At 44.4% G+C, this 26,487-nt stretch overlaps 2 protein-coding genes across 2 annotated transcripts; both read left to right on the top strand.

Annotated features, from left to right (window-relative positions):
* Positions 1–339: 339 nt before the first annotated feature.
* Positions 340–1,904, top strand: LOC307242331 (tubulin alpha chain-like; the record flags this gene model as incomplete). Its single annotated transcript, XM_080016752.1, has 3 exons — positions 340–520; positions 645–793; positions 930–1,904. 3 exons carry the CDS (start codon positions 340–342, stop codon positions 1,902–1,904), a joined length of 1,305 nt encoding a protein of 434 aa, XP_079872878.1.
* Positions 1,905–9,481: 7,577 nt separating this feature from the next.
* On the top strand, positions 9,482–26,026 carry LOC307242702 (atlastin-2-like). The gene is made up of 14 exons (XM_080017247.1): positions 9,482–9,559; positions 15,369–15,550; positions 16,300–16,512; positions 17,849–17,980; positions 18,481–18,585; positions 18,678–18,728; positions 18,804–18,860; positions 18,989–19,081; positions 19,231–19,369; positions 19,650–19,777; positions 19,986–20,042; positions 20,190–20,261; positions 20,675–21,106; positions 23,661–26,026. Exons 1-14 carry the CDS (start codon positions 9,487–9,489, stop codon positions 23,778–23,780), a joined length of 1,854 nt encoding a protein of 617 aa, XP_079873373.1. The 5' UTR covers positions 9,482–9,486; the 3' UTR covers positions 23,781–26,026.
* The last annotated feature ends 461 nt before the right edge of the window (positions 26,027–26,487 follow it).

The raw sequence follows: 26,487 nt of genomic DNA, 5'->3' as shown, positions 1-26,487 counted from the left end.
CATATCCACTGCCCCCAATTCCACAAAATGACTGGTACATTTGAAACCTTTTCAACGTTCTGGCTGTTCCGTATTGGAATCAGAGGATTGACAAGAATAACTTAACAATGATAAATGTAGAGTTGTCTCACCAGGACAGATCAGAACTAGCCCCATGTTTAGTAAAAATACCTGGTTTACTTTGTGTTGGCAGCGACATGTGCAGTTGACATGTGCTATGAAATTACAAAAAAATGCAAGTGATTTTGAGCAGTTGGGGGAGTTGAGTCAATAAAATATTTTTTTTTTGGTGCGCAGCGTGAGTGTATCTCCATGCACGTTGGTCAGGCTGGTGCCCAAATGGGCAATGCATGCTGGGAGCTCTACTGCTTGGAGCACGGCATCCAGCCTGATGGGCAGATGCCCAGCGACAAGACCATCGGAGGGGGAGACGACTCCTTCAATACGTTTTTCAGTGAGACTGGAGCTGGAAAACATGTTCCCAGGGCTGTCTTTGTTGACCTGGAACCTACAGTCATAGGTAAGAAAGATAACGACATAAGAAAAATATTTTTCCCGAACGAGCCTAATCAGAATATGAAGTAAGAGTTCATAATATACAAAGAATCACATAATAAAATGAAACAAATCCTTATTTCTTCCAGATGAGGTGCGTACAGGAGCCTATCGCCAGCTGTTCCACCCTGAGCAGCTGATCACAGGGAAGGAAGACGCGGCCAACAACTATGCCAGAGGTCACTACACCATCGGCAAGGAAATCATCGACTTGGTGCTCGACAGGACCCGCAAACTGGTAAGCAGCACAACTGGTCCAGTGGTCATGTCTTCACACAACCCACCGCTGAACTAACCAGATTTCTGACAGAAATATTTTCAACCTATGAAAGTGAAAACCTTGTGACATGGCCTCCTGATTGCACCCTCCCCAGGCTGACCAGTGCACCGGGCTCCAAGGTTTCCTCATCTTCCACTCCTTCGGTGGAGGGACCGGCTCCGGCTTTACCTCTCTGCTGATGGAGCGCCTCTCTGTGGACTACGGAAAGAAGTCCAAGTTGGAGTTTGCCGTGTACCCTGCTCCCCAGGTGTCCACGGCTGTGGTGGAGCCCTACAACTCCATCCTGACCACCCACACCACCCTGGAGCACTCGGACTGTGCCTTCATGGTGGACAACGAGGCCATCTACGACATCTGCCGCAGGAACCTAGACATCGAGCGTCCCTCTTACACCAACCTCAACAGGCTGATCGGTCAGATCGTCTCCTCCATCACTGCCTCGCTGCGCTTCGATGGCGCCTTGAATGTGGACCTGACGGAGTTCCAGACCAACCTGGTGCCCTACCCACGAATCCACTTCCCCCTGGTCACCTACGCCCCGGTCATTTCCGCTGAGAAGGCCTACCATGAGCAGCTGACAGTGGCCGACATCACAAACGCCTGCTTTGAACCAGCCAATCAGATGGTGAAATGCGACCCACGCCACGGCAAGTACATGGCCTGCTGCCTGCTGTACCGCGGCGATGTGGTTCCCAAAGACGTCAACTCTGCCATCGCCACCATCAAGACCAAACGCACCATCCAGTTTGTGGACTGGTGTCCCACGGGCTTCAAGGTGGGCATCAACTACCAGCCCCCCACCGTGGTTCCCGGAGGAGACCTGGCCAAGGTCCAGAGGGCCGTCTGCATGCTGAGCAACACCACGGCCATCGCCGAGGCCTGGGCTCGTCTCGACCACAAGTTTGACCTGATGTACGCCAAGAGGGCCTTCGTCCACTGGTACGTCGGTGAGGGCATGGAGGAGGGAGAGTTCTCTGAGGCCAGAGAAGACATGGCCGCCCTGGAAAAGGATTACGAAGAGGTGGGCACAGACAGCGTTGGAGATGAGGAGGAGGGAGAAGAGTACTAGAAAGTAGCCTTCAGCAGCCTGTGACTACACCCTTCCAGTTCCTGAATAGTTCAAGAAGCTCAACACCAAAGAGGGTAAAGTGGACTATTGATATTGGAACTCAGCAAAAAGAAATCCACAGGGCTGTGAGAACATTCCTGCCTCACCTGAACCATTGAAAACAGCTTAATAAAAAACAAATTAAAAAATGGAAAGAATTTAAGCAATTCATTGAACTATTAACTGAACTAAGTTAACCCGTTTGTGTACAGGGGACTGTATTTTATGAAGGAAAGATCATATTACATTCCGGCTCTAAACTTCTAGATTAAGCTTTGGACACTTTTGCAACTTAAAATAAGTACAATTTGTCGGTAGTATCAAACCACCATATATCACAGTCACAGCCAGCTAAACATCTTTGAGGAATAAAAAACAAAGACCTCATGGGGTAGACAGGTCAGTACAAGTAGGGTCCAGGTGTAGTCTGAAGAGATGGGTTAGTGCAAGTAGGTTCCAGGTGTATTCTTAGGAGATGGTCCAGTGCAAGTAGGTTCCCTTTTTTTATATCCAGTCCAAGTGCTGCCACCATGTGGTTATAGAAAGAGGAGACAGTACCTTGATTCCTTGATAGGTTGTTGTGCTGTGCTGTTCTCTTTATTAGTATAAATTATTTGGCACACTTTTCTGGCAGTATTTAAAGTAAGGTTGTGTTAAAATGTCAAAATCATGTAAAAAAGATTGCACACAAAAACCCCTATAAACTCCAGTCATTAACCAGTCCAGTCGTTTAAGCATTTCATGGGAATTTGAGTTTAACCCACAGCTAATTTAATCAAATCAACTTTTCCCATTTCTAATTGTTGAATTATTGTATTCATATTTTCAAAAGCAATTATGATTATTTTCAAAAACATTCAATCATTTTTATGGGGGAAATGTTTGAAGAAACTATTTCATATCATATATCATAAAAGGGACATTAAAAAGACACTGATGTCCGAATCCTGGTGGCTTTGCTCTGCTTGGTGGTGGTGGCAGGACTGCGTCTGCACCTAATTGGTTCACCTTATCACCTGCAAAGACATAAGTAATATTCATCACAGGAATATTCCGCATCTAAGTTGAGCAGAAAGTGGACAGAATCATTGCCTGATGAGCAAAAATAAACTTAGTCACTCGATGTGCAGCAGGAGCAGCAGGAGCAGCAGGAGCCAGAGTGGGGTCATCAGGCTTAGTGTAGCAGCGTCACTCACATGGTTCGCCTCCTCTGGGACTCCAGAGGTGGGACACCCAGCACTGAGCCTGATACTTGAGAGGGAGCCGATCATTTCCACCTTATTTCTCGCATGCTCCTCTTGGTCTTTGTCCATTTCAAAATCCAGAGGTAGCTGAACTTGAAAACCATCGGCATCTGATCGGAGAGGAGAGGAGGCCATTTCAGCAAGGTCCTCTCGTTCCAAATCTAGCTTAGTTGTGTCGGCTCTGATCTGTGGCTCCGAAGTGTCGAAGTGTTCCAGCCAGGGACTTCCCCCACAAGGAGGGGAGCAGTCAGATTCAAATCCAGTGGTGTTTAATGCAGAATCACTGACGTTTCTGTCCTCAAGCTCCTGATTCTCAGAGTCCAGGAGGGCCCGATACAGCTTAGAACCAGCCGTGATCAGTGGTTGCCATACATCCGCTTCACACAGAGAATGCGAGGGACCGGCGTCTTCGAATCCAGATCCAGAGGATGGGGGAGCATAGGCATAGCTCTGGCCCCGTACTCGCTTCAATGAGTCATCACCATAGCCGGGGAGACCCTGACAAAGCAGCTTTATGATCCAGGCATCCTCAAAGGGCGCACTGTAGGAAGCATTACCAATGTTGTTGGATGGAGTCGGGTGGGTGGGCCTCTCCGCCGCAGAGGTGATGAAAAACGGGTCCCACATATTGACACTTCCGGGCCCAGATGTGAAGGTGGAGCCCACTGTGACATTGCGTCTGGGTGGTGGTGGGGACAGCAGAGAGGAAGCACGGAGAACGTCTTCACAATCATCAGTTCTTAAAATGTTGCGTCCTCGGGCGTTTTGCATGCATGCTGCGGGGATGAAAGATGAAACAGCAACAGGTCACCAAAAATGTCATTGCTTGAATTCGGTTTTGGTCATGCAAATAAAAGGGCAATTATATGTAGGTCTAATATTAATGTTTATTCTCAGAACACCTAGTATCCTCAGTACACGTATACATTCAAAAATTTAATAAAAAAATATATATATGTTATAACAAATATACATATGTTATATCTAAATAACATTCATCCCTTCCAAATGGTGCCTTACATGGACAGTCGCCCATAGTTGATTCAATGCGTTGATTCATTGTTGTTGGATGGCTGTGTCTTTCCAGAGCAGGGTAAGTTTTTCAGCGATCTTGCTGTTTGTTCCTCTGGTCAAATGAAGACTGAATGGCCCGAGCTGAAAAAAAAAAAAAAAACCCCACCGCCCAAAAAAAACCACATTACCTTCATGTTGAACGGTGACAAATAACAAGCTTCAAGAAAATTGTTGATATGGTTGCCCTGGAAACGTGTAGAGCTGTTAGAGCACGTCAATCAAAGAGCATATGAAATCTCTCTGAATTAATCATATGGAGGACATAATGGCCAAAAAGGAGTTCTGATCAATTAAAATATATATATCCTTATTTGATATTTCTTGAATAACAGTTCAATCTCACTCAAAAGTGTATATTAACTTACAATTTTACATTTTTTCTGATCTTATATATTACCTCCACATATGTAACAAACAATACACTTTAAAAATGTATGTGGTTGACCTGGAAACGAGAAGTTAGACTGGAGCACATAGCAGTTAAAAAGGAATATGACGTACTAGTCAACCAGTAAACCAAATAAAATATTAAATTAAATGTTTATTCGGTTGCTGTGGAAACAATTGTGGGCGGAGCCACACTCAGGAAAACACACACTCAGGAAAACACACGCACGCTTACACACAGATTTCACTAATTGTATAACAATATGCCGAATAAAATAAGTAAAATTTTTTCATGTTTATATGGTTGTCCTGGAAAGGGCAGTGACAGTGGGAAGCATAAAAATAGCAATATGAAATAAAAAAGTCAGAATTACAAAAGTAAAATTAAAATTTTTTTACTTGATACTTCTCAACGAAAAGTTGAGCATACCGTACATTGATGGTGATGGTGAATGTAATGGTCTTTTATTTTTTTGAATCACCCAAAAGTGCTCAAAATATCAAATCTGGATAATGATGGGGTCCTCATTACATTATATATATATATATTTATATGTGATATGAGTGTGTGTGTGTGTGTGTGTGTGTGTGTGTGTGTGTGTGTGTGTGTGTGTGTGTGTTTGTTTGACACACAAACATTCGATGACATTATACAATGATGAGCTGATAACTAAATTTAAAATAGCATTGTATTGTCTACCATGGATGTAGTGTCGGACGTACAAAACCTTAAACCTGGGAGAACGCTTCTCAAAGACAGACAGGTCGATTTTAAGGATTAAAGGACCAACAGTATAGGGGCGGTTTTGCAGACAGGGTTCAATCTAAATCAGGACTAAGTTAATGCGATTTAAATGAATCCAGAATTCAAAGCCTATTAAGCCTAACCATGTTTAATTTAAAGTGTTACTTAGGCCTAGATTGGCTTTAATCTTCCATCTGGAAATCAGATTTATTTTTAAACCAAGACTACTGTAAGGCAAATCTGAGATTACTTTAAACTCTGACCATTTCAGTTTGTCCAGATTAAAAGTGTGATTTAGTCTAAAATTCACGCGAGATGGTTGCGGGACTTTCTGTGGCATTTTTTCACCGGTCGAGACTTCCGAGCCGACTTTGGACTCGAAAAATGCCGACCAAACATTTACGGGTCCATGCCGGCGATCCCCCGATGTGGCGACCTGCTGGCCATCCCAAGGAAAAATAAAGTTGTGTCGAAGCTCAGTCGAAGCGCCAACCCTCCAGAGAGTCCCTCCGAGTGCTCTAAATTTCTAAATGTCAGATATAATCCTAGGATGGCGTAGGACCCAATGGATATGCAGGGTAGCCCCCCCCAGACGTGGAGGGGGAGGGAGGGTGTTGATCCAGAACCGTCTGGATGTCCAATCACCGTCCGTCCACAAGGGGCAGTAAAGCTGGTTGGCCTGCATGTGGGGCTATTTAGAGACAGCCCTGAATCCCACTTAGATCTACCTCTTACACAACGCGCATGCCTCTATGCGTGCGTGTGTGTGTGTGTGTGTGTGTGTGTGTGTGTGTGTGTGTGTGCGTGCGTGTGTGTGTGTGTGCGCGCCCGTGTGCCATTTGGGCTAGGAAGTTGGAAAAGGTGTTACGGTACCATTGGTCATTTTCTTTCTTTCTTCTCCATGACAATGGCAGAATTAAAAAAAAAAAGAAAAGGATTTAATGACCGCAGAATAAATAACGTACGCTCAGATAACCAGAGAAAATACAACCAGGCAACTAGAGAGACAACACTTTAAAACCGTATACAAAAGCACAAAAACAAAAAAAAAAATATGTTCGGCCTTGCAAGATCTTGCTTGTGAATGAAAAAAGGCAGATTTGCAGATAAGCATTCAGCCCCAGTGTTTGAAAACTATTTAGAGCATCTCATATTCCAGTCGATTGTAAGATCATAAAAGTGTATCTTCTTGAGGATATTTTAGGTAAGTGAGTTGAGAAACTCTACTACCTTTCACTCTCAGTCTTCGTGCAAAATGCAATGGGGTTTTTTTAAACCTGTTTTAAAAACCTGCTTCTCGACAAAGACTCTGAACCACCCTGAAACCAAACTTTTTTTCCTCCAGTTCCCACGGGGGGCTCGACGGGTATAACAGACAAAAAAGCCTCCCAGCACATGCCCTCCTTCCACTCAGGTATCATGCGTATCTTCAGATCAACTGTCAGGCAGGACAACGGCGGAGGGAGCGGTCAAACACCATAAAGTTTTAAAGGAGGGGAGAAAGCGGCGCTCCGGCTGAGAGCAGGAGACACCTCTCATCTCGCACACGTTCTCACATTGTCACACATGTATGCACGGAGGCCGACAAAGACCGTTACGGGACACTTTCGAAAATAACCTTTCTCGAAACGTGCCGGCGTACCGAGCCGGGGCTTGCAAATGTGGACGAGATATATATATAGGCTGGGACCTTAAGTGAACCGCGCCTTGGCGAGACAGCCTCGTACCCTCCATGTTGAAGCAGCTCCTCTACGGGCTGTAGAGGGTAACCTGCCAAAAGAAAGTCAATTGCAGAAGTTTTATATTCTTTAAATGTTTTTTGATAACACAATACAACATCATTATTTGTTCACCAAAAACCCTATGGATGGAATAGAATAGAATAGAATTGAATAGAATAAAATAGAACAATGGACAAACGATATAAAATAAGACAAAATGCTGACATTCCAGACACAGTCTATTAAGAAAAAACAACAGATTTCCTCCCACATTCCTTAGAATCATTGGCCTGAGATGCCTTGATCTTATCATACTGTAGGCTAACTACTGCCTGTGGAAATTATAATGAGGAAGGAGATTAACGGTAATGATGACGACGACGATGACGATGATGATCGTGATCATGAGAATCATAATGAATATCTGAATACCCAGGACCGAGCGACAGCTTTATACCTCAAATTATTAATGCCGATCAGAGATATTGGGTTATGGGGAATTCCCTGGCATGGACCCGCCCCTGGTTGCCGCAGCCATTACGAGCGTCATCATGTGATGGTTTTGTGACATCACAACTCCCCCTATAAAGCGTACAGGATGGCAGGTTCCATCCCAACACCAAACTGCCATCGGATTACGCCGAAAGAAGTATGCGTACGTATGTGCATACGTACACAGATGCATCCACCCGTGTTTTAATGGACACCCTATGGGCAAATGCAATATCTCCCAATAAGACCCTGGCTCTATCATAAACTGCCAAATAGTTATGATTATTCACTTAATTAGGTGTATAGTTGTAGTTTTTATTCTGTTCTATATCTGCCTATAAAGGAAGGAATCTCTTGTCTGTCTGTATGTCCTTCGATTGTCTGCAAAAGAACAACATTTTTTTACATGGTCGTAGAAAAAAACCTAACACATTTGGAAAGGGCTCGTCTTGTAGGTTAACATACATAAGTTTGAGAGTTTTCAGTGGACCCTAAACTGAGATATTGACCTTTGAACCCTCACCAGAGGTCACCTTGAAGCCCTATTTCTCAGTAATTAAAAGAGCTACCAAGATAAGGTCAACTGTTTTGGACAGCTCTGGACATGTACTTTTAGAGGGGTGGTGGTGTCAACAGGGGCGCCACTGAAAAATGGCCAAACATTTAATCGGGGCTTTGCAAATACATATGTCATTCCCAGGCAGAATGAACGCCAGTCACACATGCATGTTGTTTTTCACCAACAGATTTGTTACATTTTTAGGTTTTTAATAATACCAACTACTTTACCCCTGAGGCGATTACATCAATATGCACTACAAAATGGCGCACAATTGGAGTTTGTGTAATTTATAGAGTTAAGGTTTAGTGTTCAAATGTTTATAAATAACGGTAAATATAATTCAATGTAAATAATGATTAGTTTTTGCTCCTGTAGAAGACACAAGTCTGTATGATGTAAAACTTGTTTTAAGAAAAACAATGACATGGCAAAGCACGACACTACCCATATTCATAAGCGTAACAGCGACATCTCTGATTGGTGGAGCTCGCTCTTACCATGGAAATGTTTACCGCACTGCCTGATGGGTACATTGGGTACACGGCTGCGCAAACACTGTTATTATATCCAGTTAAATTGTATCTATGAATGAAATTCATAGTGAGAGCAGGACACTTTATCCCTGTTCTCACCCAATCTTAAATTGAATAGATCATTCAGAGAAAAAGTGAAACCAGGATCCTGCTTTTATTTTGTGATAGAACGAAATTTATACTCGTGCATTTTCAATTTTGATACACCCCCCACTCATTCAAATCGATTGGTTTGAATTTCATTATGTGGAACACTCGAAAAGTCGGACCGCCATGCTCCGGGACACGATTCAACAAATTCTTTTTCGTGACGATGAGACGGGGATGGCCGCTCAGCTCTGTGCGGCGGCGGCCGGGGCTGGCGGGGCCGCGGTGCTCCGCCGCTGAGTCGCCACAGGCACGCGTCGAACGGCACTGCACTGGTTCTGTATAACAAAGTGTTATCTCATATTATCTTAGGATATCACGAACGAAAATGAGAGAAGAGAGAACAGGCGGACAGACAGAGAGACAGAGAGACAGATAGATAGATAGATAGATAGATAGATAGATAGATAGATAGATAGATAGATAGATAGATAAAAAAAAAGAAAACATATTTGGATTTCTATAAAAAGGTATTCATTTAAATTAATAATTAGAATGATTTAAATATATATATATACATATATATATATATGGAAAGATTATTTAACGCGTGTTTTCAGCCCGCGGCGCACCTGACCGGCCGCGACGAGCGGGCGCGAAGACGTGACGTCACCACGCTGGCCTAGAGCAGAACCAAGATGGCGGAGGTGAGCGGGCTGAGGAGCAGGATCCACCTCGAACCCAACCGTAAGAGCCATGTCTTCGACGAAGGTGAGCGACGCGACCCTCCGCTCCGCTCCCCGGGCGGTGATGTGTTATTATTATTATTATTTTTTTTTTATCTTGGTGGTTTCGAGTGTTGCGTTCGGGCGGGCGCGCGGTCTTTTGTTTGCCCCGCGGGAGCGACGCTCCGCTTTTTTTTTTTTTTTTTTTTTTTTTTGCCCGTTAGCTCGGAGCGGAACGTTACGTTATGTGGTGTGTTGTTATGTTTTGTTTTTGAAGCGCTTCCTCTTCGTGTTCATTGCTTTAAATTTTTTGTTGTTTTTTTTAAATCAACGTCGGGGTCCACCCAGCGCGACGTGTATTTTAAGCGGCGTAAGCTCCTCATCTCTCCTGGCTCGGGTTATTTTTAAACGCGCTATTATTAGTCCGCCACGCTGATCCACCTGAAGCTAATTTACGTGCTGATTCGGACCTCGGGACGCAATTGAAACTGCCGTGTCGTTAAGGGGCTGGGTTCAAGTGGTAATCCATGAGATGGTTTCGTCAAAAAAATAAAAAATAAAATAAAAATAAATAAAAGATCCCGCGTTTGATATCCGTCCCGTATTGATTTCACCGGCGCATGTGAGGTTCACGTTTCATTCCGTGCACTTTGCGCCTCCGTCTTCCGTTGACGTTGTTGGTGGCGCGACCGGGTCCCCTGTCAACGTCCGGCTTGCGCAGAGAGGCGACGGGCCGCCGTGGTGGATTTGATTAAAAAAAACCGGTGTCGTCAGTCAACTGCCAACGCGGAGGAACGCTGACAAGAACGAGGTTTCGTCCTCGAATGGGGGGAGTATCCCCACCGCCTCGAATGACCCACGGGGGTGGAAAAGGCGTCAATTAATGAGAAGGCATGCGTACGAGAGAAGTGAAGGTGAGGGTGAACGTGGATGTGGGGGCAAGAAAACAAAAACCCCATTGTCGTTGTCGAATGGAATCCCAGTACTGTTTACTGTTTTTTTGTTTTTTTTCTGCTATGGCGCCCTTTACGATGAAATAATCCCAAAGCTCACCACTGAAAACACGACGGACCCGGCCTGCTAATAGTTCTCACTTTCAGGGTGAAAACCCGGCCTTTGTTGCAACTGGAGCCGACAAATTACTATGAATTAGCCTTGCAAGTATGATCCTGCGACACAGAATGTGAATTCCGTTGTTTTTATTAAGTGGAATTTGAAATCTTCGTGGCACACCTGGCAAAAACACTTGTAATCCACCCAACACAGAAGATGTTTTGGATTTCACTTCAATGTGCACTGTATCTAACAATATCACACTAATTCTTATGGATATCAATGCGTTATAAATCCTTCCCCAAATAAGGTTTTTATGAAGGAATCTCATTCACAGGCTTTCATTCAATTAGTTTTCATATTGAACTTTGCTTTAATTGGTGTATGTCACTGAAGTGGCATTTTATTGGAATAAAGGTTGTGGTAACATTGCAAATGCAATGTTTTAGTATCTATCTGTTAAGGAATCATAGCAAATTCTTATCGTTAAATTGGAAAATGAGACGATTTGTCTCTTTTCTAAGTAGAAATATTGTCATAAAAATATGATCAATCAATCTACCATATCACAATAATCTTTATGTATTTTTGTGCAGGCCAGTTGGCTGTGTGGCAAAAGCTACAGCAACCTCCCAAGGCCATTCTAATCTGCACTTTGTCCTTGGAGCACAGACTCCGATCTCTCCGCTTAGTGCAGTTAAGCAATTGCCATGCTTGGCTTGGACATGTTGTCCGCTAGTTTTGCAACTGTACACAAAGTGTTTTGGCCTGCATCGGAGTAGAGCATGTTGCCCCCCTTTCTCTCTTTGACAAACTCATTCTCCTCAGCCGTGTATATATGATATATATGCCATACGATTAGATGTTTAAACTAGCCAACTCAGTCATTTGGCAATACGTTTCAATGCAAATCCTTGATCCCAAGATGCTGACGTGTGTTAAGCATTACATGACAGTTTTCAAAAATACTGATATTCTATCAAGAACCAAAGCAAGATATTTCATATTTGTAATTAAGTTACAGAGCTCTGCCAAACTTAGAAAGCTGTTACAGCAAGAAGACCCTTATCAATCAGCTTCAACTGCAGTGTCTGTCTTGGGAGTTGATAGTCCCTGGAAACACAGTTTTGAAGTATCTTGCTGTCCAACATAAAGGGAGACCCAAACTAGAACTGGAGTGATGCAAGGCTGAATACTGTAGCTGTTCTTTACATAGTAGGTCTATTTAAGTATACAGGACATCCCTTTAATGCTCTATGCATGTTGTTTTTATTTTTTATTTGTATAATTCCTTGCAGTGACCTTGTTTGTGTGCGCACATGTGCCCTCATGCATTTTTGAAGACACCATGTAGGTCAGTCAGCATCTGCTTTTAGTTCTTCAAAAAGATGAGAAATAAGGCAGCCAGTTTTAGCCCTGCCCCACTTACTGCCATCTGAGGAATTGTGTACCACTTTTGTGTGTGTCTCTGTGGTGGGCCTGAGGATACCTAATGGTTTCCACTGGTTTAAATGCACTTCACTAAATACCTAACATGCTAGCTCCATTCTATCCTTATTGTCACACACAGGCCTACACATCACTGCAATACAGAATCCTTGGTAGCCAGAAAGAATCGTGTCTTTGTGTTAGTCTTCTCTATGGCTGCAGAGCCACTTCACCAGCTCTGGCCACGATGGGAACCTGCTTTGCAACAAAGGGCAAAGATAAAGGTCTGATTTGTTTGCTGAGCACACGTGATTACGTACAACTCACTGCTAAATGTATATACCTATGTGTACAGTGGATTCACCATCATCACAACTTTCTGGAGCGCCTGTCCAACACGCAGCACCATAATCTGTTTTGCACAAACCAATTTACAGTTGTGGATTTAAATGATCTAAAGGAAAAAAATAACGAAATGTACCCTTATCACCTTGACTTGACTCCATGAACTTGACTTCACTTCATCAGTGACTCTTTGTATTTATTTTTTTACTTTATAGTATCTACGTTCATTATTCATTTTTAATTCAGGCTAGAAAATTGTATTGCACTAAAATAATGGCTTAAGTACATGACCATACTTTACCACTGAATGGCAAAACATAATGTAATAGTCTAGTTTGTAAAAAGAACACCACTAAGGACTTCTGTTGAAGGCTCTTCTCAGCCCTATCTCTCTAAGTGGAAAGTGACATCCAGACATGTAGTTACACAGCCTTTACACTAAATTGTTAAACACAAAATGAAGCTTCATCCTAAATTTGGATGCTGTTGGAACCTGCACAAATAAACATTATACAATATACAGTAGATCGTAATATCAGAATTAGTGGAGCAACTGTCCAGCCTGGACCCAAAACAAAGAGCCATACTCAAAAGCTCACAGATGGAAAGGTGAGCATTTCAACCAAAGCTTTTTTCTTTGGCCGAAAATACAGTTCAGTCTCCAGGTCATGTTCCTTTCCTGTCCATTCTGGCTTGCGTGATGATAAATCGCTTCGTAGTGTACACATTAACCTTACTCAAGAAGCATGTTGGCAGACGAGTATGCAAACGCTTGTTGCCTGCACATGTTTGCAGACGGGAAGACTCTCGAGGCACCTTTCACTCTTTACCTGCTCTATTAACTTTTTACGAAGCACATTTGTGCTCAATAGTGTAAACTTATTTCCTGATAAGTATTTGAGGATGAGAGTCCTAGAGACACTGCTGTTGGATTGTCACATAATTAACTTTCACAAGTTCTTAATGGCAGCATAGTCTACGGAACAAATACTATGCTCCCAACACACGCTAGTGCTGTCTATTGACCATCATTTTTCATTGATTGCTTCTAACTTGTTCTAACTCCTGCAAAGTAAATACTTGACTCTTGCAGTGTTTAGGGACCATGAAGCTAAAGTCTCTCCACCCTGTGTCTGAAGGGCTTGTATTTCACAGAAAGACCAAAATGCCTAAGAACAGTGGGAAATGTAATTCTAAACTCTTGTCTTGTCTTGTCCTTTCTTTTACCCCCTTTGTGGTTTTTTCAGGGCAAAGCTATTTTTGAGCCTGACCTAGATGGGTTAAGCAGAGTGGGTAACAACATGTAGCCCAGGACGGAGTCTTGGAATCATTCCCAATTAAATTACGACCCATATAGGGTGTTGTACATGTCATTGATGCATGGTGGATTTCTTATTTCTATTGCAAGGTGTCGCTGGGCTGTGGGAGATCTATGAAAGTGATATTACAGTGTTGTCATTTGAAAATATTGCGACCTACGATCACGTTGCCCACCGCAGACATGTTGCCGTTGTATAAAATTGGTTTTAACATAATTATTTGTCAAATTGTGACGCAAACACAAATGACAACTCCATGGGTAAACAAAATATCACTTTCACTGTCAGTATTTTGGCATTAAACCAAATCAAAATGCAGTACCAGAGGGAAATTGTAGCCAGCTTGCAGCCTTTTCAATGGATGCATCTCCTACATCTACAAAAAGTTTATGCTTTTCTGGGGCCCCATCGAAGTGTGGAAAGACAATTATTACTTCTACATTATCAATAGGGAAAAATATGCAATCCAATGTGGTGACGGTGAACCTTGGCCTTGTGGCTTAAAAAATTCACATCAAGCGGAATAAAAATAGTTTCAAATCCAGTGTTTGTATTCATAAAAAGACAGGATCTACCACAGACAAAAGACAGCAATATACAGAGTAGTAACGACTCTTTCACACTGAGCTCTCCTCCACCTTTAATATTGTGACAATTTTGAAAATCGTTTTTGGGGAAAAGATAACAAGTGAAATAACGTTTGCATTTAAAAAAAAAATGGATTTTGCGGAATCAACGTTAGATAAATCAATCTCAGTTCAATGTGTATATTGTGATTCTAGGGTTTGCAGGGTTTTTACCTTTTTTTTTTTTTTTTAAAGTATTTTTAAGGTTGTTTTTTAAACTATCAAAATAGCCAAAATCTTATTTCATTGTAGAGCTGCATGCAGCGCATTGATTGCCTCGCTCTCTCTCACACACACACACACACACACACACCACTGACAACGGACCTGTCTGTGAATAGCCCCTGTTCTCCATGCACACTGTGACTCAAACCATGATCATGCGTGGGATATTTGAAGCGTCCCTTTGCGTTGGGTACTGAAAGCCGGTACCACTATGGCACCAGTTCCAATACAATCGTTATCTACCGGATGTAATCGCAACTAACGTTTCGGTGCCATGCCCGAGCTGCCGTTTTATATATCCACCCTCCTCCGGTGCACCAAAACCGCCACACGTCTGGTTCTTCAGTTAAGAGGCAGGTCGTAAAGGTTTTCACTACAGATAACGTCCAGTTCATACAAACTGTCACTTTTGCAAGCATGTGAAAAGAAATGAAGGGCAAATGGGGTTAGTGCATAAAAAAATGTATAAAATAACCACTATCTAATTATTTGTTTTTTACAAAAATAATAAATAAAACAAATAAATGGAACAAGAATAATTAAAAAATATATATATCCTGGATCTATTCATGTGTCATTCCGGTCAAGCATGAAAGCCAGAGATTCTGTGATGTGCCGACAAACATAATGTTCTTATACAGAACAACTTTATGGACTTGGTCGTACCCAGCCGGACATTTCTATGAACTAGCCAACTGCTCTGCTCGGCTGCGCAGTTGACAAGAAACATTGGAACAAATTGAGTGATTGGCATCAATGGATGCCCCTGTCAGAGTACTTGGCCTCATCGGCCAGGCTGTCTACCCACACAGTTACTTTTTCGAACGGGTTTCGCTGTACTCTGCACTCTTCCTTACAGGTGTGGGTGGTGTAGAAGATGTCCCGATGTCTCATCACAAACGAAGACCTCCCTTGGCCAAGCCAGAATGCCTGGAGGACGACGAGGTTGGCAAGAGGATACTGCTGCCCCAGACCAAGTCTTCGCATCGGGCTACGAATGCAGACCCCACTCCCTCCCCGGATGAAGGAATTGAGGAGGAGGTAAAGTACAAGTCTTGTCACCATGGGAGACTGAGCCAACACATTCAGAATGGTGTGATGATGTGTCTTTTATACAAAGCTAATGAATCAGAAGCAAAGCATTTTACAACTTATGTTTTTTAACCCTTGTCATACTTATAAAACATGAGTCGTATGTCAGAGAAAGCTTTTGTGGAAAGTATTTATTTATTATTATTTTTTAAGTTCCTTATCTTCTGTATTATCTAAACACAAGCAAGAAATGATTCTATAGCAGTGGTACGCAGCTGGTTATTACTTATATACAGTAATATAATTAAATACAAATAATGAATGAAAAAAATTGCCAGTGGAAACCAGGTGATCAGCCATTGATCACTCAGTTAAAAGATCATTGATCACTACCAGGAAACGGATCTTTATAGATTGGCGCTCTCTCTCTCTCTCTCGAAGCCATGTGTTCATGTGTCTAATGGGAAATTCAGTTTTGAATACTGCAGACAATGTCGCAGGTATTTTTATGTATTAAAATATTATTCTAGAAATGTTTTTATTTTGTTTTAAATAACAGCTAGCCGCAACTTCTTTGCACGGGTCTGCGGAGTTAGATTGTGTAACATAAAAACAAAACAAACAAAAAAAGGCTTTTATTTAACCGCGGCATTGCGATTTGAAAATTGCGTTCTATTACATTGCGATGTATGTCTGAATTTGATTAATCATCAGCCCAAGTGGACAGCCGCTATTAAATATAAGCAAACCTTTCCCAGGCTGTGATGGAGAAGGATGAGGCCAAGCCTGTTCAAATTGTCCTGGCCAACGAAGATGAGCACAGCTTTGAGCTGGACGAGGTGGCGCTGGGGAAGATTCTGCTCCAGGATCACGTGAAGGACCTGAATGTGGTGGTGGTGTCCGTGGCCGGGGCCTTCCGTAAGGGCAAGTCCTTCCTCTTGGATTTCATGCTGCGCTACATGCACTGCGAGGTGAGCTCCCTCTCTCTGTCTCTCTGTCTCTCTCTCTCTCTCTCTCTGTCTCGCTCCCTGTCTCTGTGTGCGCGACACATGCATTGAAGGGAACTGCCATACACTCTTCACAGCTGTTCTCGGTTCCCTGCAGTCCACCACTTTCTGGTTGCAGGTTAGATGTCTTAACAATAAAAAAAAATCCCTGATGGGCGCGGTTACGTTCTCATTACTAAACGGAGAGATTCATAAGACATGTCTTTATTACTTTGTGTGTACAATCAACATGCACAAATAAATGGCACAAGAGGAATGTGTTTTCTTTAGAAATAGATTTTGTTCTTTATTTGATATTGTACATCTGAATAGTGACACACATTTATGAGACTTTCCATTGGTTTAGCAATGGTTTGGTTGATATCTTGCTGAGACGTGGAACAATCAACAACCACCCCTTCAGACATACGAACAGCAGCTGGAGGCAGAAGCAGCAAATATCACATTACATACACGCACACTGCAACCACACTGGCATGTGTTAATGTTCCTTTGCACACAGCTGTTGGCAGATATCTGTGTGTGCATTTGTTTAAGTGAGACATGCTACAGCTCTGCAGGCAGCTCTAATGGATGCAATGGATTGTAATATGTCGTGATTGTTTGCTTTCGATTACATTTTAGATAAAGGAGCCCTTGCATAAATGCTAAAAAACTTTGGAAGAGAAAAATTGAATTGTAGCAGACATTAAAGATTCCTCCCCACATGTCTGTAGAAATCAAGGTGGTGTTGGTTTCAATCTCAGGGATTTGCTTGCCGTGCATACTTTGCCTTGCAAATCAATCATTTGCTTTTCAGGGTTGTTGCAACATTTTCAAATTGCGATCGCTGGTTTGCAGCGTTAGTGGTTAACTCTGAGACTGTTCACAAACTGTGTGTGTGTGTGTGTGTGTCTTCATTACTAGAAGACAAATGGTGTGGTGGGGTGGGGTCTCCTGTCACTGTCAGGCCTTTTAGCTCAAACTAAGTGCCTAATAATTCATGCAGATTTTTAGAAAATTTGGAATGATATTAAACCGTGAAAATGCCAATTTACTAATACTAGATTTAGGTGTTTTGCTGAAAGGAGGATAGCTAAAAGTACTCAGTAAGAGTCTGGATCACCCTGCTGTGTGTGATGTAAAATGTCTCGTTGAAAGTTTTGGACGAGAACTATTGGCCTCTTTACAGTGATGAATGTTTTTGTTGGTACTACATAACAAAACTAAACAAGCAACCTGAGAAAGTTTCTGGCTACGCAGTGTTGTTGGCTTCAAATGATCGTCCTGCTCGTGTTTCCTTGATGAATGTTTTCTGCAGAATGACTCGTGGATGGGCGGGGACAACGAGCCCCTGACGGGCTTCACCTGGAGGGGGGGCTGTGAGAGGGAGACCACAGGCATCCAAGTCTGGAATGAAGTGTTTGTGATCGACAAGCCCGACGGTACCAAGGTGGGCCTCGCCATGTCGTTCAGAGTCATCAGACTGATGGGAGGTTGATGCGTGCTGACGTGGCTGGTCGACATCAGCAGGTTTTATGCTCCTGCGCAGACACTAGCACTACTACAGTTCTTGTACACTAGCCATATAAACCTGTACGACACATATACTTATTCTGCTAATAAAACAGCAGTTATATTATTATAAGTATAAGTAACTGAGGTGTTCCTGTAGGAGGTGTTTAGAGCGGTATGTAGTGTTAAGCTTTCTGTTCTTTAATGTTTATGCTCAATGGTGTGCACCACACCTCATCAGAAGAACTTCCTCCCATCTGTAAATGTACCAGGCGAATTAACAGATTCTCACATCACACACGGAGACCTACAAAACCACTGAAAAGTATAAAAACAGGGACGAACTGCTGCTGCCAAGGAGAGATGAAACCGATTGACTTAAACTCAAACGCAGATTGCATTTTTAAAAAAATCAAAACCTTTTCTGCGCTCCTCCAGGTGGCAGTGCTGCTGGTTGACACCCAGGGGGCGTTTGACAGCCAGTCCACCATAAAAGACTGTGCCACCGTGTTCGCCCTCAGCACCATGACCAGCTCTGTGCAGGTACACACGGCACCGCCTGCCTTGACAATACACACGTTTGGCGTCGTTGCGTCGGGGTGATGTTCATGCGCTTCTGTTTCGGGAACCTTCAGGTGTACAACCTCTCCCAGAACATCCAGGAGGACGACCTCCAGCACCTCCAGGTCAGCATCACTTCCTCTTCGCCCCTGCCCCATAATTGTCTGTAGAAATGTTCTGACGTTGCCCTCTTTGTGCAGCTGTTCACAGAGTACGGCCGCCTAGCGATGGAGGAGATCTACCAGAAACCTTTCCAGGTACTCTTTTGTTTCAGTTGACTTGGCGCGTGCGTTTCACCGCCTGCCGAGGCATTCCTTGCCCGTCATTGAAATAACATCTGATCAGATGAAAAATCCTCACTGCGTCCCTGTTGCGCTGCCTTCAGTCCCTGATGTTCCTGATCCGCGACTGGAGTTATCCTTATGAGCACTACTACGGCCTGGAAGGAGGAAACACCTTCCTGGAGAAGCGGCTGCAGGTAAGGAGCTTCCGCCGACGACGTCTCGTGCGGAGGCCCAGAAGAAGAACCCCCTCTCTCTTCCACGGTGGTTTTGTGACCTCATCGCAGCTGTTGTCTTCACCGTTGACGATGAACCCGTGACGACGGGCTGCTCCCCGTTCCTGCAGGTGAAGCAGAACCAGCACGAGGAGCTGCAGAACGTGAGAAAGCACATCCACTCCTGCTTCTCAAACATCGGCTGCTTCCTCCTGCCGCACCCCGGCCTCAAGGTGGCCACCAACCCATACTTTGACGGCAGACTCCGAGGTGAGGAGTGCCAACGCTACCGCATGAGCCAGGCATTAGAACTTCATTTTGACTTGAAGGCATTCTTAATTTCTTGTAACTATTTTATTTAAAGGCATTGTAACTCAACATTCTGGTTGATACAACAGCAGGATTATTTTTTCGAAACTGACTGAAACGGTGACTCATTTTCTCAGGCAAAATGAGTCACATTCTAAAAATATGTAGTCTGTTTGACGCTCTGATATTTTTATTTTATTATTTGTTTTTTTTGTTTTTTTTTGTTTTTTTGCTCTGTCAGACATCGATGGAGACTTTAAGCAGGAGCTTGCAGTGCTGGTGCCTCTGCTCTTGGCCCCTGACAAACTGGTGGTGAAGGAGATCGGCGGCAACAAAGTCACCTGCCGGGATCTCGTGGAATACTTCAAGGTGTGGTTGCATTGTCTGTCTGTCTCACCCTCGGGCCATCATGATGACATTTTAGTTTGACTGTTAATAGTCATACCAATAATTGTAATTTAATTGCCTTTTTTGCCCATTGTATACCACTATGCTACAGTCAGCATATAATGTGTGTAAAGGTGGAAATATTGATTAACAAACAATTGTTGTTTGTTTGAATCATTCTATTTTGTAGGCCTACATAAAGATCTACCAAGGAGAGGAGCTGCCTCATCCCAAGTCCATGCTACAGGTCTGTTCATGACTTGGATGATTTTGAATACATATTGATAATGGTTTATTAATTTTTTTCTATTTTATTTTTTATTTTTAAATCTTTCACCATCCACAAACATTAACACCTTCTTGGCTTCTTGCTGTGTCCTTTCTCGTTTCTCAGGCAACAGCAGAAGCCAACAATCTGACTGCTGTGGCCGGAGCCAAAGATATGTACAGCAAGAGCATGGAGCAGGTAGGGATAGCTACAGTTATTATTATCATTATTACTGATATCTATCATGAGTGTTGGAAATTCGATACAAAGGGCTACATCAATTGTCATTAAAGAAAATAAATATAATGTACTAGTGACTCCAAATGCAGCACTACTCTCGGGGTCCAACGCTAACTTTTTAAATGTTTGCCAGTTTGGCAAATGTGCATCAGCTTTTTGTGTAACACAGTAACTGAGTAAGATCAACAGGTAGGCTGATCGATAGGTTTCTTAACGGCGAGGTGTACTGTGCTGTTGATTAATCGAGAACCGTACTGAATGTTTATTTGACAAGCGCTGGGACTCAAAAGTGTGACCTTGTATCAGAAGTGCTCTGAGAAGGCACTGACCCCCACCTCTCCACCCCTCCTGACCCCGCCCCCTCCCCTCAGATCTGCGGCGGGGACAAGCCCTACATCGCCCCGACCGACCTGGAGCGCTGCCACGGAGAGTTCCGCGAGTGCTCGGTGCGCCACTTCCGCTCCGTTAAGAAGATGGGCGGCGAGGAGTTCTGCCAGCGTTACCAGAGCCGGCTGGAGGCGGAGCTGGACGAGGCCTTCGCCAACTTCACCAAGCACAACGACGGGAAGAACATCTTCTACGCAGCCCGCACGCCCGCCACGCTATTCGCCGTTATGTTCGTCACGTACGTGGTGTCAGGCGTGACGGGCTTCCTGGGGCTCGGCACACTGGCAGCGCTGGCCAACATGGTCATGGGGCTGGCGCTGCTGGCACTGTGCACCTGGGCCTACGTCAAGTACTCCGGAGAGTTCCGCGAGGTGGGGACACTGATAGACGCGGTGGCAGAGACGCTGTGGGAACAGGTGGGTGGTCCTCTCCAGAGCGCTCCGCGGCGCTCGGCTGCCTTTACCAACATCAATATTAACCCAAATAAAAGCAAAAGCAATGTGTTTTTATTTATTTTTTGTTTTGTTTGTTTGTTTTGTTTTTTCCACATTTGGGAAAACTGGATAAGGATAAGTGTGCGGGTGTGTTGTTGATGTGTGCATGTCCAAAATGTCTTGTTTTATTTTCTCACATAAGAAAATATAAGAATATAATGGGCTTGGTTAAGGGGGGAAAAAAAAAGATTCCCTGGTACAATTGTTTTTTAATTTATTTGAAAATTGATATATTGCAATACTTCTCTATGCATCTCTATAAATCTATGCAACAATGGTTCACTTAAATTAAATAACACCATAGTCACAAATGAATCTAAATGGTTGATGTACATTGGATGGTTCAGTGAAAAGTTGGTAACAATTCTTATTTGGTTTTGTTTCTTTCAAAGTCCTTTCTTTCGTAAATTATCTTTCCATTTTTCCACCTTTTTAGTTTTGATAATTTGGATAAATATTGAGAAATTGTTGCGATATTGTGACTATGGTATGACAATATCTTTTTGAATACATGGTAGTCACTGGTCAGCCACAACATTAAAACCACCACTAATATTGTGTAGCTCCCCCTCATGCCTCCACGGGTGGAGGCATGGACTCCACAAGACCTCTGAAGGTGTCCTGTGGTATTGGGCACTGAGACGTTGGCAGCAGATCCTTTAAGTCCTGGAAGTTGCGAGGTGGGGACCCCCATGGATCGGGCTTGTTGTTCCAGCACATCCCACAGATGCTCCATCGGACCCTAACCCCACCTATCCACATGATGTAGAAGAAAACGTGATTCATCAGACCGGGCCACCTTCCATTGCTCCATGGTCTGGTTCTGATGCTCACCTGTCCATTGTAGGTGCTTTCAGTGGTGGACAGGGGTCAGCACGGACACTCTGACCAGTCTGCAGCTACACAGCCCTATAAGCAGCAAGCTGTGATGCACTGTGTGTTGTGAAACCTTTCTATCATAGCAGCATTAACTTTTTCACCAATTTCTGCGGAAGTAGTTCTTCTGTGGGATCGAACCAGGTGGGCTAGACTTCACTCCCCACGTGCATAAATCAGCCTTGGGCGCCCATGACCCTGTCATCGGTTCACCGGTCGTCCTTCCTTGGACCACTTTTGGTAGGTACTAACCACTGCCTAGCGGGAACACCCCACAAGACCTGTGGCTTTGGAGATGCTCTGACGCAGTCGTCTAGCATCTCAATGTGCTCCTTGTCAAAGTGGCTCAGATCCTTGCGCTGCTTCCAACACATCAACTACAACAACTGACTCTTCACTTGCTGCCTCATATATCCCACCCCTAGATGGGTGCCACGGAAACCCGATGATCCATGTTATTCATCTCACCGGTCACTGGTTTTAATGTTGTGGCTGATCGCTGTATTTCCCTGTGTGCGCGTGCGTGGTCTGTGTCCACCCCTCCAGGAGGACTGACACGACACTGACTTCCTCCATTTTTATTTTTATTTTTTATTTACTTTTTACTCCCATTTTCTCCCGTGTTTTTGTTTTTCCCCTCTGGTCTCTTGGGTTTATCACCCTAGATCTCCGCCAACGAATTCTTTCTTTCTTTTTGGTTCTCTTCATGACCCCAACACCGTCCCCGCCCTTTTACCGCTGCCGGGTCTCCGTCCGTCCTTCGGTCTTCACACTAGAATACTTAGTTCAAACTGACGGTGTGAACCACCTCTCCACCGTCCTCCAGGAAGTGGAGGAATTGTTGGCGCACACTTCACCACTCTCCTCCTCTCCTCCTGCATTCTACCTTGTTTTGCTTTCCCTTCCTCCTCCCTGGCTCCGTCCGGCTGTCTGTCTCTCCCTGTCTCACGGCCTCCCTCGCTCTCCCCAGGTTCTGTCCAAGCTGCTGTCTCCGCTCGGGCGTCGTCTCGCTCGCCCGGCGTTGCTCCTCCGCTCGGCGTCGCGGCTCCGAGCGTTCTCCCCCCTCAACAACAACTACAAGAAGACCAACTAGCCCTCCCCCGCTCCGACCGCTCTTTCTTTCTTTCTACCGGGACCTTTTGTTTGTTTGTTTATTTTTTATATACCTCCCTCTTTTCCTCGGCGTGGAGGTCTGCATTTCTCTTGACGCACGGAGCGGCTCCAGGACGCGGCGCTCGAAACGCCTCGCGCTGCTCACTCTGTCCCGGACGGACCCGGGTCGGGTTCAGTGTCTGTGAGTTGGTGCCGGTTACCTTTCCTTTAAATTTTTTTTTTTTTTTTTTTTAGTTGTGGAATGCGGAATTGGTAAAACTTTTGGTGTCGTCGTCATTGTTCTTGTGTGACACAGTTGGAATGATCTCCTGTCGTCAGCATGTTCTCCCTCTGGACCCTTTGACTTTCAGTTCCTCCGCGTTTTAGTTGTTGTTTTTTGGCTGATTTGGAAGAGTCCAGCAGAGCCCTGGTGTTTGGTTCTCACGCCGAGTCCTCTCCCCCTCTCTCCTCCCCTCCTCCCCTCCTCGCCTCCTCTCCTCTCCTGCAGGTGTTGAAGCCGCTCAGCGAGCGCTATATGGAAGATAACGTCAGGCAGACGGTGGTAAACTCCATCAAAGCCAGTTTGACGGAACAAGCCGCGCTGGAAACCAAATCAAAGACACAATGACCCCCGCCCCTAAAGCTCTCCTTTCACCCCCGTTAGCCTCCATTGTCTCACCTGCTACATCCATTTTTTGAGTTCTGGGACTGTTGAACTGTTAAACCAAAGCTGACCCCTCCCGTCCCCCATCATGCTTTGCTGCAGCCTCCTGCCCCCCAGCCCCCCCCCCCCTTTTTTTTTTTATTATTATTATTTTTTTTCGCTTTTTTAAAATCTCGTTGCTGTAACGGACCTTCAGGCTTCCTGTCTGCTCCGCTCTACCACCACCCCCCCCCCCCCCGCCGCCGGTGGCCAGCAGGAGGTGTGGCGAGCCCTGCCGGTGGGCTGGGGGGGGGGGCAGAGCCTCCATGGTGGGGCCTCGAACCAAAATAGGAGCTGAAGGATTGTTTTGTCTCACCGTGCCATGTCGCCACGGATTGCACCTGCACGCTCCAGCTGTTTTTTCTTAAGAGGAACACGCGCTGCGACGCAGCCGCGCCCCCGCGCATCGCAATTGTAATACCACACGTGACGACACCCCAGCAGTACACTGATAGCGTTAGCTTTAGTATTGAGCGGTAATTCAGGGATAACTGACACAGCTCGGCACACACACACAACCCCCCCGAGGTGGCTTTTCTTTTTCCACATTTCCACAGAAAAAAGTCTAAAACAAACATGTCTTCCGTCTCAAAGACACTACAGAGCAGACTAGGTTTTTTTTTTTTTTTTTTTTTTTTTTTTTTTGTTTTTTTTTAAACAAATACCTTCCTGAAACGATGGAGTTGAAAGTAAACTCACAGGGAGCCTTGTATGAAGCCAGTTACACTAGTTGGATCTAATTGCCAAACTGTCGTCAGGCAGCGGGTCTGAACGCCGGCTCTCAACTAAATGGGCCAGTGCAAGCAATACGGCAATGGATACTCATTGTGTCTACATTGCACTACAGGGAGATTACAATAATCATTTTTCTCAATTCAGTTTTTAAGACGTTTGGCACTAGTGTAGGCTAGGGTGTACTTTTGTAATTTTTGGCTAAGCGTTTCGTCACCACCTTAACCGGTACGTCCGTCGCTTTTTTTTTTTTTTTTTTTTTTTTAAATATAATATTTTGTGATCGTAGACCCGCAAAGGCCGCTAGGAAGGCTGGAGCCTCTCGTGCGATATGTTATTTTTAGGAGGACTGGCGTGTTTTATTTGAGCTTGGTGTTGAGTGTCTGCCCTCTGCATGGTGTTGAGAGCCACCTTCTAGGAGCTTGTAGAGCCCGGCCCCCCGGGGCAAGAGGAGACCGCCACCCCGAACAGGCTGCTTCACTGCCGTTCACCAGCGCCACACGAGCACCAGGCCGCTCCGGTCCACTCGTCCCCCTGCCTTTGGAAAGTCCACGGGAGCTGTGGTGGAACTCGGGCGGGTTTTCCCTCAACTCTGCAATGATGCCGTTTCATTTCAGAGGTTTGCTTATTTTATTTAATTTTCTCTTTATTTATGGCACTCACTTTGTCAAGACTTTCTCGGGACTCACCAAGCACACGGGAGCTGATCCTATTGTACACTATTTCCCTCTAGCCTGGTGCAGGGGTGTATGTACGTCCCTGTACGGCTGCTTGGTTCATAGTGTGTGAACATCTCTACGAGTCCCTAAAACGTGTTAGTGCAGGACCTAGATCCCCCCCAAAAAAAACAAAAACTAAAAGATTACAAGTGAGGACGGGCAACAAAGAAATGGAAGGGGACATTTCCTAAACCCTTGTCAATGGCAATAAACAGTTCATATCAGCTCAATCAGAAATCAAAAATATAGGTTTTCTTTACGGTTTTATCCAGCGCAGCACTAGAGACGGCGTCGTTACATTTAAGTTCAAATAAGTAGATTCCATCCGCAACGGTCTTGCCTCACCAATCAAGTCTTGTAAAGTCTCATTTTCTATGTATATGTATTACAAAATAGGGCATGTGATTTCAGATATATTTAAATCAAGTTTGTACACATTTTATAGATAACTTGTTGACAGTGGCTGTTATTTGATAAAAACTGAAACTCGATGCATGGTAACAGAATGCTCAGGTTCTCGCTCTGCAGTCGCAGTTTTGTCTCTTCAGACGGTTTCGGAGGCGCGGGAAACGCGGCCTGAGCGTGTGGAATCCAAGCTTCTGGGGAAAAAGGCTTTTTCTTGAATGTGATCATTTGGTTAAGGATAACCTCTTGTTTGCCTTTTAAATAAACACATTTCCTGTAATTTATTTTTCAATAAAACGAGTATGTTGACCTTAAGCGTGCGTCTGCCTGTCTCCCTCTGCGAGAGGCCGCTACAGTGCGGAGACCTCTTCACGCCGAGCAAACGCCGCTCCCCGCCCCCAGCGAGGTGGTCTTTGGAATGTTTTTCCGTGCAGAATGGATTCTCAGACAAGCGGATGATTCTTCCGTCAGAAACAACCTTGTTCTGTAAATTTAAGGATGAAAGTAACGAGGCAGGTCAGTCCAAGTCCAAGTGCAAACCGCCCACACATTCCAGCTGATGTCTCACATGCTGCTGCAGCGTGAGACACACAAGGGAGCGTGACGGTTCCGCGGCCCAGGGCGTTTTTTTTTGGCACGATGCTTTGGAACGCACTGCGTTTTCCACCGACTCATCAAGTCCACGATTGTGTCGTGACAATATTTGCCGCTCGTCCAAATCATTCCACGGCTGAAGTTGTTTTCTGCGCCAACCTGAGCTGCAGTATTAAAAGGAC

Source organism: Zeus faber (genome assembly GCF_960531495.2).
Source record: "Zeus faber genome assembly, chromosome: 16".
Classification (NCBI taxonomy): domain Eukaryota; kingdom Metazoa; phylum Chordata; class Actinopteri; order Zeiformes; family Zeidae; genus Zeus; species Zeus faber.
The sequence above is the reverse complement of the archived record's forward strand: the minus strand, read 5'-3'. Positions and strand labels throughout refer to the sequence as shown.

What these genes read in the sequence shown, in the direction of transcription:
- LOC307242702 (XM_080017247.1), top strand. Translation starts at nt 9,487, where the DNA reads ATGGCGGAGGTGAGCGGGCTGAGGAGCAGGATCCACCTCGAACCCAAC. An exon ending in ACAGCAAGAGCATGGAGCAG is followed by an intron (nt 20,262 to 20,674) that starts GTAGGGATAGCT and finishes CCCTCCCCTCAG; the next exon opens with ATCTGCGGCGGGGACAAGCC. An exon ending in CAGAGACGCTGTGGGAACAG is followed by an intron (nt 21,107 to 23,660) that starts GTGGGTGGTCCT and finishes CCTCTCCTGCAG; the next exon opens with GTGTTGAAGCCGCTCAGCGA.